Below are 17,960 nucleotides of genomic sequence, written 5' to 3' on the forward strand. Positions count from 1 at the left end.
AAACACTATTAATAATGTATTGTGAAATCTATTCAATATTTCTGGCTGTGAAAATGACACATCTTTTCCCTAGCTTTTATTTAAAAAAAGAGAGCTGATAAAGCTTGCTGCATTAAAGATACATATCACATTCCTGACCCAAATTCTGTGCTTTTACCACTATAATTCAGGAACAACTCTGACCAAATGCATGAAGACAGAATTTGGGAAGGCCTTGGGTAGGTAGGAACAAGCAAACTGAATGCTAAGTGATTGCTTCCAGTTTTCAGGTGCTTTGACAGGAAGAAAAAGACATACCATTTTCTCCCCCTTGTACTGAACACTAAGGACTAGTAAATGCTTTAAGCATCCTAGCAGGGTGTGTAAGGCAGACTGAAGGAGTGATTGTGCCATGCAGTCATCAGAGTCTTTTCATTTGATTGCAAATCCTTCATTTCAGATTAATTCAACAGAAAACAGAAAAGCACAGCTGCATTGCATCACTATGGTTAGTCTGTCTTGCTTCAGTCTGCAAAACTGCAGCTCATGTTTCAGCCTTCTTCACCAAAGCACTGAAATGGCTTGCCAACACTCTTCTTCACTTCCAGCCTCCCTCCTGCCAGTTCACAGGATATACCATAGGCTGGTTTTCCTTTTCCCAAATCCCTGAGGACACTCGTCTATGAGATTTCTTAATTGGATTTATCCCACTGCTGGCCACGTAGTAAGCAGACATGAGCCTTTTCCTTCACCCTTGTCACTCTGGGACAGGATTGCAACAAAAAGGCTTTGCCCTGTGAGCTCTGCCTGCCCAGTGCCATCATGCAGACACCTGGCTTGCCCTTGATGTGCACGGTCATGGCATGTAGGAGCCAGGGCTACCTAGGGAGGAGTCTGCAGGCACAGAGGGCCCGGACAAACCGGCACTGCAGCCGTGCTGCCGCGTGCTGCTTCTGCTCTTACACAACCTGGGAATCTGCGCTAACCTTAAACGTCCCTCCCGTAGGCTGTACTCCCACTGCACTCACATTTAAACAGCTGAGCATGAAAATAATTCCACACATAAATATCACACTTTGGAGTAAAACATTCATCCTCGGGACTTTTGTGTTGATGTGAGTGAAGGTCTTCATTCAAACATAAAAAGCATAAAAATCCTCCAGGGAAATTTTTGCTCCCATGTGCAAGTGTCCATCTGCTACATCCACACTCACGTCAAGGGGGAACTGGCTAAGAAAGGATTTCTGGATTTGGCCCCAGTGGGTGGATTTGTGTTGCAGAATCTTTTATCACTTCTCTTGCCCACCCTCCTGGAGCTGCTAGTCCAGCCAAGAAACGAGTCTGTGCCAGCAACACCTCTGATTTCTGCTATGCCTTTTCTGGTATTTCCAAACAGACACCACGTGAATGCAAAAAAACAATAGAAATAAAGTTTTTGAGGGCTAGTGTTCTCTAGGATAATGCTGCATCTTTTTAAGCTTAATGCACTGATGGTGTATGAAGATGCCTCTAAAGCCGTAACATTTTTTTAAATCATAAATATTTTGCCATCTAAACTGTTAAAACATAAAATTCTGAAGTGTTCTGTGACAGGTTGACCTAAGAATAAAAATGGATTTGCATTTCAGAAACCTGATTTTCCTAAGGCCAGACACATTCACATTAACAGAATTCCCCACAAAATTTCAGGTGCTCACTGTTTCAGGGAGTGGCAAGACAGGGGTGGGGAGGAAGGGAGAAAGCCAGGCCACAAGACATGGAGCCTCTGCATGGCTCAGTATATTCCCTGAAAGTTTACCCATGCCCTCAGCACCTAAACCAAGGACACAAAAGTGCCAGACTGACAGGCCAGGTCACCCTTTTGAGGGGGACAGACATTGGAGTTCTAGCACTGATCTAGAAATGCTTATTCAACATTTGGTTAAGCTCATTTGAAATGCTCTCTACAGAAACAAAGCCAGATTAGCAGACTCATGTCTCCAAACAGCAAAGGAGAAAAGACATCCAATGCATTTGGGAACATTTAGAGATGTTCTCCTAATGGCAGTATTTGCATAGTAAGATGAGCTTGCACTCAGTTTTGGCAGGGCTCTTGCTCTGAGATGACTGTTCGTCTGCCAAGCTACATTATACATGTGAAAGCCTGTTTCTGCTAAGGGCTGCAGCCTCTGTGACAGGCCCAGTCTGCAATTATAAGTCTAACATCACCCTACCTTGCTCCAAATAGAGTGGCCTTTTAGAATGGAATATCTGCTCTTTGAAAACATCAAATACAATGATTTTTCAGGATTAATTCTCATTTGGGCTTTCAATGGTACCAATAAGCTATTGTGAAAATTGGAGTGAAATTTAAAAGAAGAAGACACAACATCAGGCCTTCTTACAAATATGAATTTACAGTCACCCTGTAAGGTGAAGCTTTTGGGGCCAGCAACAAATCAGGGTCTCTTTGGATGGGAAGAGGCCAGAAGCCACCTGCCCACCCCATGTGTGTCACCCTGGACATGCACAGCAGGAAGGGACATTCATGCCATCCAAACATGGGGAGGGCTGTTATGGCTGAGAGGGAGCTGCTGCAGTGGGAACACACTGCAGAATATAAGCCTGGCATTGTCAGCAAGAGAGATAAATTTAGACCTAATTTACTGCAGAATAACTCTCCAATAAAACGCACACAATCTGTTTTGATACATCCCTGAAGTCATGTCACCACAACAGTTATTTTCTTCACTCCAGCAGAAACCCCAAGGGAGGAAAGCATATGAAATGCATGTGGGGCAGACCAGACCTGATGGGTACAAGAAAGCTGAATCAGTCTGTTTGAAAAATCTGGTCTGGAGAAATACAGTTCAGAGCAGAGAGAGACAAAGATGTGGCATACAGAAAAAGACATGGAGAAAAAGGCTTCAAGGCTGCAAGAGTCAATACTTAGAACTCATACAAGCATTTCTTTTCAGTTGGAATTGTGTAAGTCCAGTTTAAAGTATACCTAATTTAATTTCAGTCCCTCTGTACTGGAAAACTGTGAATAAATTTTTATCAATAAGGTTAAATGAATAACCTGTGCAGATTTCAAGGCAAAGTGTCAACTGTAACAGACAGGATGGAAAAAGGAAGGAGGAGATTAATACTAATTTAACAGCTTTCACACTCTATGTTTGCTCACTCCAATTTATTTAATGGACTAGGCAGGTGGCCTGGGAGATTTATCCCTTTACACAGGTCTATAGCAACAACTGATTTTCAGTTGTTAAAAAAATGCTAAATGAAAACTGTTTCAGAGAGGAAACTGCTCATGTTACTTTGGGGATGCATATGGACTACACAAGTTTACATGCTTTAGAGAGAGATCAGAAACACCAAAAAATAGTAAAAAAAAAAAAAAAGGTGTTCACTGAAATAGTCAACTTTCCATTTGTCCTGGGGTTAATAGTTATTCTCAACATCTGATCTGGAAAATATTCATGAGAGAGACAGAATTTCCAGGCCCCTCTATGCAGCCATTTCCCAGAGGCTTCATAGAAGACCATCAGATTTTTATTTTTAGTTTCTTCTGAACTATGATATAGTATGTGTCTACTTAAGTATTAGAGAAGGAAAAAAATTGGCATTCAAGGAACAGCTATGATTAAATGACCACACATTCCCAAACACTGGCATTAGAGTGATTGTCTTTGAACTCCACTGTTTGAGCCTGGCCATTCCCTGAAACAATTAGACAGAGATAAGACCTTAGGGAGCACTCCAGTCTCTGTGAATGAATTTCTGTATCACAAGTGAGTTTTACAGTAACAATTCCTAAAATGGGACCAGAGAACACTCATCTTTTCCACAAGGAGAGCAAAGTGGGTGGCTCCCAGATGAGGATAGTACCTCCTACAGCCTGTTACTATTTGAGCAGCATTACGTGGGCATAAGCAAACTGATCATGCCCATTACATAAGAAACGAGTACCCATCTGGATCTCCCATTAACAGGGTCTTACCTAACGAAAAATCTCTGTCGATCTTCTTCTTGTCCATTCCACCTAAACATCCATTTTCACTGAGAGAGATGACACGCTTGGAAACAGCCCCTGAGCTGGCCAGTTTGCTTCCTCTCTCCTCTGGTACCTTCGACAGCTTCTCTTCATCCACCTCCTCTCCCGAGTCTGCGCTCTTAATGCTCAGGCGTCTCATGCGCGACACAGAGTCAACTTCCTTCATGCGCACCAAGCGATCCATGGCAGTCCGGCTGGGTGGGGATGTGAGCTTGCCTTGGAGTGTCTCTATTACTTTGGAGGTGCTCCTCACTCTCTTTTCTGAATGCTGAGAGGCAGCTGACTTGCAAACCAAGTTTTGGTCCTCACCTTGGCTGGGACTCACAGGTTGTTCAAGAACTTGCTCAGTTACCAGTGGTTTAGCATTGGCTTCCTGGAGAGTGGCCTGGCTTTCAACAGGATGTAAAGATCGCCCTCCCGCTCTGACAAAGAGAGCACTCTCTGTCCAGCCACACTTTCGTCTGCCTTCATAAGAATCTTCTTTTTTTCCTTCATTGTTACTTACTGTGTTCCCTATTGTTGATGACTCAAAGTCCTGAGCACTGTTTGAGGGGCTAGTGCTTGGGTGGGGCCCAACCTGGTCACCTGGAAGGAGAGACTCCACTGCTATATCTATACCTAAAATTCTTGCAGCTCTTGCCTGCAATGACTCATTCACAGGGATTTCCACTGCATTTGCATCTGAAGAGTGATCAGAGTTGTTAGCACCAAGTTCTGGGGCCACATCAAGTCCTACTGACCTCAAATCTGGCTCAGAGCACCTTTGGTTCCTCTTTGTTAGTGACAAACATACTCCTGACCCTCTCTCTAATAGCCTATCATTTGTGGGAGTTGCACCTTTGCTCAGTTTAACAAAGTCTAGGTAATTTTGGTCTTCACTCATCTCCTGCAAGACAGGGTTATTGAAAGGATTACTGTGACATGAACTACTTGAGCTACTGGACAAAACTCTTCTGATAGGGCTCTCATGAACTGGCTGTTTGCTTGTTCTGCTCTTGGCTTCCCCCATCCCCATTTCTATCAGTCTTCCATCTGCTGGCCTGACTCCTTCACTGCTCCCTCCTGGCTTTGAGAAGCCTTGAGAGCCACCACATCTTAGCTCGCCACCATGCTCTGTCCCCATGCTCCAACTTTCAGACTTACTTTTAACCCTTCCTGGCCTAATTACAGGCACTTCTGGCACAACCATTTCTGATTTCCCACCATGTTTTAGCTCCTGGCTTGATTTCTCATTTCTGGACTCCCTCCTGTGCATAAAGGCACCTGCCTGCAGAGGAGCTGCAGCACTTTCCAAATCTTCTTCACTGCTTGTGCTCTCCTCCTGCCCTTGCAGCTCCTTGTTAAAACTTTCTAGCTCACTTATTGCATCCCAGGGACGGCGACTTACAGGTTTCAACAGAAACTGCCCAAATGGTTCTGTACTGTTGCAGGGAGCACCTGGTTCTCCCTTAACTACATCTCCCTTGGAAAGAAGGCCATTTTCCCTCTCTTGGACAGGCACAGGCTGGCTCTGGTGGGCTTTTGGGGAGGGAGACTTAAGGACTGAGGTGGCAGTCCTAGAAAATGCACTGTTGCTAGACTGGCTGAGGTGAGTCTGGCCCTTCATACTGTAACTGTTCTGTCTGCAGCTTCTCTCATCAGAAGGTGACCCTGTCTGTTTTGCCCCCACTGTGGATGTTGTACATCCTGGGAGTTTTGGAGATAGCTGCTTGCTACTATCAGGCTTCCCAGGCTTTGTACCATGGAAAAATTCTGGGCTCTCAGGTTCTTCAGAGAAACTTGTCTGTGTCTGCTGGTCTTTGTACTGATCACCTGGCCAGGAGCCAGAATATTTGAGCTCTCTGTGTTTTGTAGGCTGAATAAATCTGAGGTCATTCATTTGTTTGAACTCTTCTGGTCTCCACAGCTCTTGTTTTTGTAACTCATTTTTATTGGTCATGCTTCCTGTAAGCGCTTGTAACTCCAAGTCTGTTGAAGACATACTTAAGAGACTTTGTTCTTGCAAAGCTCCATTGTTATCAAACCTATTCTTATCAGGGCTCTGAGTTATGTTGTTGTTCCTATCTGTATCTGGCAGATTGGATTCTGATTTAACTGGGATAGAGACCAAACAAAATATAGTTTCATTCATTTTTTTCTTTGAACTCTTTTTGCTCTGCATCCCAGTTCCAGGTTCAAACTTTTTCACTTTTGTAACAGTCTCACAGGTGTTGTCCATATGTGAATTTCTTACAGAAAGTTTGCCTTTCGTGTACTCTGTGCTGGCTTCGTTGCGGGGGCTGTGATTAGTTGCTCTACAATTGTCTCTTTGGTCTGGCAAGGCACAGTTTTCCTGATCTCGGATGGATGGTGCCAACCATCTGTTGCTATGTGGGGAGCTGTCGGAAGTTCTTTCTCCCTTCGCAGAACTGGACAAGTTTGATGCATCCACAAAGGCACTGTTGTACTGTACTTCAAGATTTCTCTCTTGCAAAGCACCAGAACTGGGACTACATGCATTTTCAGTGTGGTTAGAGTTGCCCTGCAGACCTTCCAGTGGTGCAATTTTAATGTGTCGTATCCGAGGATCATCAAAGGGAATGTACTGAACGGAACGCAGGTGGTCAGCAGGGCGCCTTGCATGGCTTTGCTTCCCATGAGGAAAATGGTTGTCTTTGCAAGGGTCACCCCCCACTTCAAAAGTATTCACTGCTGGTCGTTGGCAGGGGACAACCTGCTCTGCAGGACCCTGTGGGTCACTGCTGGTGCACGGGTTGGTTTTAGGCACTTCACTGGGGGAACGGGGGGTCACGTGTTGGTGAGGTGGGGATTTGTAAGAAGGAGGAGGTACATACACTGGGGGCTCCAAACCAGGGTCTGGAATGCCAGCATCTTGCCTTGGCTCATTGACTTTGGCTAAGTAGGAGACAGGTTCCTCTTTCTGGTAGTGGTCCTGGAAAACCACAGTTTCTGCAGGTGCCCTAGTCTGCCGCTTCAGTTCATAGGATGGAGGCTTGAGAGGTCTCCCATACTTGGGCTTCACCAGGGGAAGGACATTGCCTCCTGTTCCATGGTGCTTGGCAGGTTCCACACCCAGTCTGTTTGGGGGATAGGAGGGGGTTTTAGTGACGCTGAGTGAGTTGTTACTGTTGGTCAGGGAGGGCATTTCCACGCACCGCATGCTCTCAGGTGAAAGGACCCTTGGCAAGGACTGCGATTTCCCCCTGCTCTGGGTGCTGAGTACGTTGTCTCCCAGGGTCAGCGAATAAAGCTCTTGAAGCAGCTTCTCCCTGTCACCCTCAGACATTTGCCTCCCCACCTTTTTTGGCTGGTTCCAGCTCTCTATTTCCAGACTTTGCCATTTGCAGGCGCTGGGCACTTCACAGCTTTCCTGCAAGCCGCTTCTTCTGCCATACCCTGCACCCGAGCCCACCTTCAGCTGATTCTCCTTGGGGTGCCGGGGTGCCCCGGGGGATGCAGCCAGGCCTTTCATCTCCACACTGGCCTTCTGGGAATAGCCCAGTAGCACACTGAAGTCCTGTCCTCGTCTTCTCCAGTAGGCCAGATCTTTATCACTCTTGGGCTGGGAAGACCGCGCTAAATGAGGCCTGTCATAAGCCCTGGAAAAAAAAGCAGTGTCAGAGGCAGTGTGCACAGGTGCCTGTTCTTTCTACCATGGGTAAGGCCATTAGGAGGTCAAATGATGAGTTATGCCAATGGGGTTTTGTGTAATCTATTTGCAACCAGATGACAATTTTAATGAGAGGATTTAAAAGTCAGTCAATTAACATGGGTAAAGGAAGGGAAAGAAGCTCTTCTGACAGGTTGTTAGCTATGCAAAGATGTTAGAAAGAGAGACAAATGCACACAGTTACCTGCTGTGCAAACATGCACAGCTCTCCTTGATGGACATCAGAAAATTCCCTGCCCGCAGCAGGAGGCTTGGAACTAGATGATCTTGAAGGTCCCTTCCAACACAGACCAGCCTCTGATTCTAAGATACCATTCTAAAACCAGAAGTGACTGTCTTAAATTACTTCTGTATCCTGCTAAATTAAAATCTATAGATGTCAAGGAGACTACTGTGGTATTCAAGTTTAATAGAATTCCAAGAAGCAGAGGTAGGGAGAACAGGTAGGTGTCTATATCGTAAGATTTCATAAGATATAGTCTGTAAGAAACATGATTTGCATCCTGGTAAAAGTGCTGAAATTAAACATGTCAGTTCCTGAATTGATTCTTGTTCATCTTTCTGAGGAACAAATTTCTTCAGGGTGCTTTGGATTAAATGACACATGTCACAACAACGGTGATGTATCAACACACTTCTGAATAAAACGGAACCAATATTTTAAATGTAAAATACTTCAAAAGAAGTATAAAATTCTTAAATAAAAGAATCCATCAGTGAAATATGAAAGACATTAGACATTGCAGATTAGAAATTCAGAACACAGATTTACATGAACAAAATAGGTTCATTGTCTGTTCTGAACAGAGTGTAAACTGTTTTATACATTGCTGCAGAACAAAATTGGTACCCTTCTATATAAATAATTAATTTTCTACTTGAATTGCACTCTGCTATTCTTGTACCTAAGGTGTCCAACAATATAACTGCCTTTACACTATGTGGCTGCCACCAGCATAAGACTGGAAAGAAAAATCAAAATTGACAGAAATAGGACAAGTATGTAGATAGAACCCAAGAATTTCTTCCTCCTCCCTGCACCCCAAGGTATATAAACAGCGTCATCTGGCTCTTTTTTACTAAAAACATGATCTATTTAAATGATCTATTTAAATAGGACTTTGTGAAGACATAATACAAGTCAAAATTCAGAATGAAAATTAAGCCATGCATATCCACAGCAATTTTCTTTTATGTATATTACTTTCATCCTATGAGTCTAAAAGTTTAAAAACCAGACTGGGATAAGGAGCATCTTGTTCACATTAATTCAATTGGATTGAGATTGAGCTTCTGAACAAAATGTTCTGCCTCTGAAGCATGAAACACAGTTTGATTGCTGAACCCCAAGAAGGAACAGACATCTCCATTAATCAATGAAATATAACGGACACCTCCTATATCAGAAGCGACTGTGGTAACAACAAAAACTTCCATGTGGAAACATACAGCTGAACAAATGTTGTTTTCTACCTTTTCATCTCATCCTTATACTGCTACGGCACCATCTGTATCTGTGTTTACAAAATGAGGGGAGAAACAGGGTCCAGTAAGAGTGAGGAGAAAATGAACAGGTTTGCTCTTTCTGATTGATTTTATCCATCACTGTAAAAGGGTCTACAGAAATTGCAGGAAGTACAGTCGTAGAGTCCAAGATCAGAAGAGATCATTAGAATTATTTAGTTTGACATCTTGCTCAGCACAGGCCATCAGACTTCTTTGAGATGATTCCTGCTTAAGTGGTAGCGTCTCTTAGAAAAGCACCTAAAAATTCTGATTTTTAAATATCCTGTGATGTTGAAAAGCTTAAGTCACCATTAAAAAAAACCATAAAGTAACGCAAAATCCTTTTCAACAGAAAGCAAGCTCCTCCATTTATTAAAAGCTGTTAAAAAGATGAAATTTATTTTTAAACGTTAATAACTAGGCTCCAGTAATGAACTTTAGAACATGATACAATCCATTGTGTAACTTGTACATCATTGCAACAAGACTGTAAGAAAGAAATTTAAAAGGAGGCATTTAGAGCATTTTAAACCTGATCCTTTCTAAGATTACTCATAGGACAGGCAGTATCTGTCTCTCTAAATCCTGGCTGAGGCACTAGAAGTGCTTACATAGCCAGCCTCTATCAGGGACCCTGTAAACTTGTGAAGATGACACTGCACTGTGCGGAGGGAAGAGGATGCTCCAAGGAGCCTCCAGTGCAGCTCCATCCTGAAGTCTCCTCTGCTCCCAGTGATGGAGAGCAGCTCCTGCACACCTGCATGCAGCCATGGTAGGCAGGCACAGCACCACCACCCTGCCTGTGGCCACAGCTGCAGCAGAGAGCACCTCCCTCCTGGATGTGTGGCACTTCTGGCTCTTGCAGTCCATCAAGTGCTGGAAGGGGAAACTTCCAAGAGCCTCCCCAAGTTTAAAATGCTTCACTGCAGCCTCACCAAAGGTGAGGTGGTGCATATCACTAGAGAGAAGACTTCAGAGCCCCTGTGTGCAGCAGCTCATCTCTGACTCTGCCACTCCACAATTCTGTGTCTCTCCAGGATGTGCCAGTGCTGATGCACAATGAAATGCACACCCAGACACAGCAGCTTCCACGTGCCTGACAGCTGGGAGGAGGATTGAGCCAAGGATGGAGCAGTCCTGTGGCACCAACTGTGGAGATTTAAGTTCCAGGGAGAGAGTGGTCCCAAGGGATCAAGGAGATGAGTTGTAACATTATGAACTCTCTTCTAACAGGCCTGCTTCTAACAAGTATCACATTTGCTCTCATAAAATGCTTTGAATTGATTCTATATAAAGTTAGTTTAATTAAAATGGTTTAAAACCCCCAAAACTATTTCTAGCTTTCTGTGAATTTTAGCCCTTTACAAGAAATGAGGCCAAAAGTCTAAGCTGCACTGGCTGTATGACCACATTTCACTGAGCTGTCTCGCTCACAGCCATGGATTGAAGCTGCCTTTTTCCCCTAGGGTGATGCTGGACCAGCAGGACCTCACATGATGCAATAATGGGGCCAAAAGTGAAGAAGCATGGCACAGGCATCCAAGTCCAAGCCCTGCAGAATGAGGCCACTGCAGGGCTATGTAGGCAATGTCTGTCCCTGCTGCTGGCTGCCAGCGTGCAAGTGGAAGGTGTTGGGCACTCAGTAGCTCATCCTGCATGAGCTGTAGGCACGGGCACAGACTTTGTGCCCCACAAAGAGCACTGTTAACAAAGCCAGCAAGGTGGAAAAATTTTCAGAGGGCTGTTCTGGATGCTGGCAGCTTCTGTTCTATTTTGAGATCCTATCCTCACATACACTCTTCTGAGACCCAGCACTGGAAAACACCAATATACTTTTCTAATTGTTCCAGCAGGTGATCTCATTAATGATATCTATTTATCACTAAATTTGCTTGCTACTAACAGTTCCTCCCACACAAACAACTAAGCAAAGTGCCTCTTCTCTCTACTTAGAACAGAATCAGAAGGGAATTCTGTGCAGAGAACTCTCATCTATACCCATAGGATCAGCTTTCCCATGTTTTTTGACTTGTCTCCTCTTCCAAACCTTTACTGTGTGGGCTTCAAATGCTCAGTTAAGCAAGGACAGCCAGGAGAGCCCTCCCACCATCTGCTCCCTCACACTGTCGCTGAAGAACAATAGGATGGAGCCAAACACCCCTTCCCCATTCCACTGGGGCATGACTCTCCCCTCACCAGCAGCAGGAGCAGTGGCTATGAAGCCTCTACCCTGCTCAACAAGGTTTCATTAGCAGAACAACCTCAATAAGCAGAGACAACAGCATCATCCCCTGCCATCACAAAACACCACAAGCCCTGCAAACCTGCCTGCAAAGGCAGCCACGAGCCTGGCAACATCACCCACTTCCACGGTGTATGGGAGAGGATTAGTTCTACATCAGTGGTGTAAACAGGAGTATGGTGTAGATAATTCCCTGGACAAGGAGCCTAAGCCCTGCTCAGAGTTGCTGTGGAACTGTCACCACCCCTGAAGGACACACACAGCCTGCTCAGGCCCTCTCCTGCCCTGTGCTAACAGGGAAAGCAGCACCAAGAAAGGTGGCAGGAAGCCTGTGAAGCCCAGAGAGAAACTCCCTGGGTGGTCATTCATCTTCTCTTTGGGCCCCAATTGTCCCCAGGTCTCTGCAGCGCGCAGCACTTCCCCAGAAGCTGAACCAGAAGCTGATTTCCCAGAGCAGTCCAGAAACCAAGAGCAATATCAAAACATCTGCTGGAGCTTACCATGGCCTGCCTGTCACCGGCATGAGCACACCCAGCTGGCCACCACAGGTATCTTCTCTCCAGCTCTGGAGCAGCTCACATGCACATGGCAGCCTTGTGACTTGGGAGGGGACCCAGAGGGGCTCAGGAGCTGACAGGAGGCACTGCAGTGCTGAGGCTTCCCTGGATCCAGCCTGGAGAGCTCCCTCCTCCCTTCCCAGCCCAGCCATGGCTGTGTCATGCTCCACACCAGAGACACTCCACACTCCCAGGCATGGCAAGGAAGGGATGATACAAAGGTTTTTCCAGCTGCTAGTACCTTGTTCTCAGTTCCCAGTAGGCTCACCGGGAATCAGAGCTTGCTGTAGCAGTAATAGCAAGAAAATATTTATATTTTTATGAAAGTGTGACAAAGCCATTTCCAGGGTTGTGTTCCCTATGTTATGTGGAAAAGCCACTTTTAAAAACCAGGATTAATATTTAACTATGCTGTAGACTGGCACGTCCCACCCCTTGCATTTAGGAAGAGATGTTTAAACTGTTAGAGAGCATTATTTGATATCTTGCCAAGGCCAGCAATTACAGATATCTCTGCCATATCCAAGATGTGGGGCAGATGTGTGAGCCCCTGCAGATGCACCAGAGGAATGGGAAGCAGGGAGGCAGCAGCCCTCCCAAACCCCTGTGCACCCACACAGGCTCTGACAAACAGGCTGCAGGAGCAGCAGTGCTGTGGCTGCTTCCACCTCACACAGTGAGATCCTCTTCACAACAGTATTTCTCCACACTAAACTGAGCATCAGCTTCAGCACCACTGCACACTCTCTTCCCCTGTTTCAAAACCTTCTTCCCTTTTATTCTTTTTCAGTATCTTTCCTCACTTTTTTTTGTTGTCCCGTTTACTTCATCCAAAACACACCAGAAAGGACTCTCCAAATTACCCTTACATCTGTGTTCTGTCCTTCCTTCTCTAGAATGGATGGTTCCACCTGGAGACCTTCCTCAGGACTTGCTGTCCTATGACTGCTTTAGAGGGCTCACATCTCTTCCTGCCCATTATCCTAACTGGCAACCAGCAGCCATTCCTGCTCCAGGCAAACAGGCTTGCAAGGGGAAAAGATGTGAAGGGAAAGAGCAGACAAGCCCAGGAGTAAGGGGACACATGGCTTTGCCACATGTTACTGAAGGTCTTTGTAAGAGGACAAGCTCCCAAGGTGACAGTGTTTGCCCTGCTTTCAGTTTCAAGCCCACTCGGCAGAAGGAAGGGGCTTTTCCTTGCAAACCATCGTCATACTTGGGCTGGCTTCCAGTCCTGCTCGAGCCCCTTTCCTTTGTCCATCTGCAGCCCTCAAATAGCTGCAGAACAATGGCTGAGTGTTGCTGTGTACACTCAGCTCTTCCTGCCCAGCCAGCCCCGGCCCTGTGTGCACGTACTCGGTGCTGAGCAAGCCATGGCTGCACAGGCACGTTCTCTGGAGTGACAATAACAGCTTCCACTGGCTTGGAGGTGTTTGTAAAAGAAGTGCACAGGCACCCTCTCATGTTTACTCCACGAGAGCAGCCTTCGGAGAACAAGCAAGTCTTCAATGAATGTAGGATCACCCACCAAGAGCTGCATGTGGCTGAATCCACAGGAAAACCTGGGTGTGTAAGTGGCAGAAAAAGCAGGGTGCAGTTTTCAAACTGAAGAAAAGGATGACTTTTTTCTTTTTCTTTCCCCCTGTGCCGGAACTAAGCTTTCCTAAGTCCATCAGAAAGGCCTTTCTCATTAGTAAAACATATTTTCCCACACTCAGCCACTTCCCATTATCCCTGTATTCCCAAAGGCCTTTCTCTAGCAGAAGGTGAATGCATGTGCCACTGGATGTGGCCATCCAGTGAACAGAAATGGTTACTGGGATGGGAGCAGGAAAGGATCACAGGAAGATGGTGTTAAGGGTTAGAGTCATGATTAGTTATCTGTCAAGACCAAAAGAAAGAGAAAGCAAAGCCATGGCATGATGCTGAAACTTACCCCCCTTCTGAAGTATGAAAAGTGGACAAACCCTGAAGGTCATGGTGGTAACCAGGACCTGCTTGCCTCCCTTGGCTCCCATGGCTGCTTTCAGTGCTGCTTGAGCTGGTTTTCACCAGAGGTCTCTTGCTGTAGGCCCCAGCTCTGGATTCTGCTTCAATCCCATTCAGTGCTGGTCTCTGAGCAGATCTGCTCCCCGTGGTTTCATGCCGGTATCCATCGTATCTGCTCTCGTATGAAGCAGGGGGATTTTTTGACAATTTGTATCCATGAGAAATCAGAAGGTCTTCCACACTGAACATGTTGTGCTGGATTCACTCACAGCTGTGCCATCAGAAAGCTCTTTCCAGCTGGACCCATCACTACAAAACACAACCAAAAAGGCCACTTAGACAAGAAAAGGTCCCTTTGATCAGCTGGTAGGCTCAGGAAGCTAGGAGTCTCATCTCCTCTACTCAGTTTTTCAGTCTCTTAATAAAATAGAAGAAGCAAAGTGCATGCAGATGCTGATGAATCATGTGCTGTCCTTCCCTAGACAATACACCTCCCTGCACTCAGCCAAGCAGCAGATGCTGTGCTGCTGCTGCTGACTCAGTCCCTTTCACTCAAGAATTCACTGGTGACTGCAGCTTTCAGGTTTCACTAATGCGACCTCAAAATAAAAACTTTGCACTGGAGGTAAGCCTACAACTTGAGCAGGCACTTCCTTAGACAACTATTTTTCTCCAATCATGGAGAGGTGTGCTCTGTATTATGTTTTAAGTTGCTGCAGGAGGAGGGGGTGGATTACAAAGCAATAAGCCTCTCCCCATAGTTCTGCATATTCCAATTAAAAAGAAATGTTCACATGAACAAGGAGGAAATATGCATAAGAACAAAAATGAATTATGCAACCACATGAGAAACCCAGGTAATATCATGCAATACTCCAGCTAAACAGTCCTTTTTACAGATTACTTTCTTTTCTCCCTAGATTGGTCTGCTGCAATCCTCAGCTAGAATAACACAAAACCTAAGATTTCAAGTATGCTGTTTTTACAGCACACTTCCATTGTGCAACATGACTATAAACAACACGTGATGCCCATGTGTATTGTGTCTCAAGGATCTGCAAGACACAGGATGGTCAAGATTTTTCTTCCCCAGTGACAGCCCTCAATTCTGTACTGACTAGAGCACAGATCCAGCAAACTGAATTAGCTGGCTGAAAACAGTCTCTGTTGTCTATACCACTCTCACAGCTTGTAATGGCAATTATAGAATACCCATTCTTCCAGAGTTTTAAAAAGTGGGGAAGGAAGGTAACGTTCTGTTCTGAAGGTTGTACAAAACAATGGACCCATCCTGATACATTCCTCCCTGTTTGAACTGTGTTAACAAAAGAAAGAAATGTTTAAAAGGTGGATAAAAAGGTAAAACACACAAAACACACAGAAATAGATTTATGTAAAATATAACCACAAGATTCTTTTCCCTGCATGAAGAGTTCATTTTACACATCTAGTGAGTACTGTGTGTCCTTAGTAGCAGCAGGTCCACCTGAGGATCATGAGCCCTGCACTAGCAGCTGCTTAAGAGGAGACTGTCTCTGCAAAGATCATAACAAAAGTACATTTTATACACTGTCTCTGATGCTCTTCCTGGGCATGAAGAAAGGAAGAAGGTCTGTTCCTGTTGTTCACAAGGATTTACCTGAAATGGAGCAACTACTGAGATGGCTGTTCCATGTTTATTAGTACTAAATCTCTCAGGCTACACATACACAGAAGTGGATGTGTTGGCACACCATATAAACCAGTTTCTGTGCTGCAGCACTCCATGTGTTATAGCCACTCTTTGCCTATCCAGTGCCCAACCCACCTTGACTCCTGGATGCTGTGCCAGCTGTGGAGCCAGCCTGGTGTGCAGCTCCAGGCACCCAGGAACCTGTTAGCTACCCCTGCACTGCTCACACTGTCCACAGCACTCGCCCAAGGAGAGCTCACAGTGTAGAAAATCAGTCACAGTTGTTATGCAGAGCCACAATTTAACCTGGAACACTGCAAAAGTGGCTTTCCACCCTGAGAGCCTCCTGAACACCTAAACCGGTTTGTCCCTAGAGCTTAATGAATCTCCTCCCTTTTCACACATGCAACACTACACACCCTTTCAAAACAGAGAAATAAAACTCTGTGCTGAAGATATTAGCCCCTGCTAGAACAGAACTCCAAATTTCCAGTAAGAGCTTGGAGTAGATGAGCCAGCAGTAAGGACAAGCAGGCAGAAAACAGGGAGGAGAGGCACCCTTCCCTCATGGAAGGAAGGGAAGGCTTTGTGGGTTATTTTTGAATGCTGACCTAAAAAGCTGCTTTTCCATCCACCCCCTGCCTGGACTGTGCAAGGAGCCAGGTATGAGCAGAGCAGAGGGAACAGCTGGCTGCTAGAGCTGTTCAGCTTCTAACAGGAGAAAGATCCAATGTGACTTCCATAAACAGCAGAAATCCCATCGAAGTGCTCACAGGTGCAAGGAAGGAATGTGCTTTTCCTGCTGTTAGAAGGCTGCTTTGGAGAGGAGTTTAACCCCCTCTCTGCCACCCACTGCAGCCATCAGAGAGGCAAAGCTGTGTGGGTGAGAAACCTCCAGCCCATGGGGTTTACTCTGATCCTTCTTTTGGCACCAGTGGTGAGGAGTAGCAAGTGGAAGTGCGCCATGAGGAACTGGTATGACTGTCTCTTCCAGCTCTGCAAACTTGCCATGTGTGAAGGGGAAACCCCATGGTTACGTGTGCTGGGGAGGCCCATCTGGGAGAAGGATGCTATCACTATGCCCATCACAACACCACAATGGGAACAGCCAAGGGGGAGAATCCTGCTCCGTGCTCATGGCACAAGCTCCAAGGAGCCAGTAGCAGTGGTAGCAGGTGGCCACTAGTTGGGACATTGTCAGGACACAGCCTCAAAGGGCAGTGCAGAAGTCATGGGGAAGTAGCATCTCTGGCACTGGACCTGATCAGGGACAGGGAAGCCAGAAGTCCTGCCTGATCAAAGCTTGCAGGACATCAACCATGTCAGCACCCATCATGTGCAAGGATACTGGCCAGCTTTCTGAATCTGGCTAGAGTTCTGGGACACTCACCCCACCCTCCCTTAGATAAATAAACCTAAAAAATAAAATCAAAGGAATTGGATTGGCAGGAGTAACAAAACCATTGCTGCAGCATTATGTAAATAATCTGTCAGTCTGGACCGCAGAGTAAAGGCTGTGCAGAGCTTCTAATTTGAGGGAAGATCAACAACGCTGCAAAACAGTTTGTTTTTCCAGCCCTCATTTGTTTTGTTTGCCAATGACATCACTGCTTTCTGATAGGGTTTGCTTCCTGAGGATGCCTGCTATCTTGCCAGTGTTTCCGACTTGTCCCCGGCAGCCGGTACAACTCTGCAGTACATTGGAAACAGGGGCCAAGCTTTTCTCTGGAAACTTCTCAGCAGCACTCTCAGATGCAAAGAAACAAGTGTGAATGGCGGAAATCAGCATCAGCCCCCATGTAGACAGACACAATGGAGACCCACAGCCTGGGCAAGAGGAACACAATGGGATCAGCAGATGGAAACGTCATCAGAGCACCTCACCTTGGGGTGCTCGTTCCAGCAGCACGGAGCTCACCTCCGGCCTGAGAAAAGCCCAACGCACTCCTGAAAAACACCCCAAAGAAAGTTGGTGCTAGTTTCCTCTGAGCTGCTTCTGGAACTCATTCTCAGTGGGGGAAACACATTGTTTTCTATTTATGATCTGCCTTTGTCTGCAGTTGTTTTCAGTGGCAGGGGTTCCCAAGCCTTGTTATTTCGGGGGGTACCACCACCATCTGCATGATGACCAGTACCAGTGATGGTGAATGCCAACGCCTGCAGCAATGGCAGAAGCAGATCTTACCTCTGTGCTCTGAAACGACTTGCATGGCATTGAATGCTCCCTTCATGGTGCTCTGAGCAGCCCCTTGGCAGGCTCCTTCCTCTAGCCCAAGTTCCACAGAGTGGAACAGCAGCTACACATT

At 45.8% G+C, this 17,960-nt stretch overlaps 1 protein-coding gene across 8 annotated transcripts in view; it reads right to left on the bottom strand.

Moving 5' to 3' along the window:
• The window catches only part of JCAD (junctional cadherin 5 associated), a 62,583-nt gene that overhangs the window by 4,894 nt on the left and 39,729 nt on the right, over positions 1 to 17,960 (bottom strand). For 5 of the 8 annotated variants that reach the window (XM_014270088.3, XM_074532863.1, XM_014270093.3 and 2 more), the window contains 2 exons: positions 13,930 to 14,291; positions 22 to 7,617 (listed from right to left, as the gene is read on the bottom strand). In XM_014270088.3, the coding sequence (XP_014125563.2) occupies positions 3,915 to 7,617; positions 13,930 to 14,231 (4,005 nt within the window). In that variant the 5' untranslated portion in view covers positions 14,232 to 14,291 and the 3' untranslated portion in view covers positions 22 to 3,914. Of the gene's footprint in view, positions 1 to 21; positions 7,618 to 13,929; positions 14,292 to 17,538; positions 17,559 to 17,960 lie in introns of those variants that run through there. The other 3 variants (XM_026796118.2, XM_014270101.3, XM_014270106.3) reach the window with 3 other exon arrangements.

The sequence above is a fragment of the Zonotrichia albicollis genome, chromosome 1 (genome assembly GCF_047830755.1).
Source record: "Zonotrichia albicollis isolate bZonAlb1 chromosome 1, bZonAlb1.hap1, whole genome shotgun sequence".
Taxonomy (NCBI): Eukaryota; Metazoa; Chordata; class Aves; order Passeriformes; family Passerellidae; genus Zonotrichia; species Zonotrichia albicollis.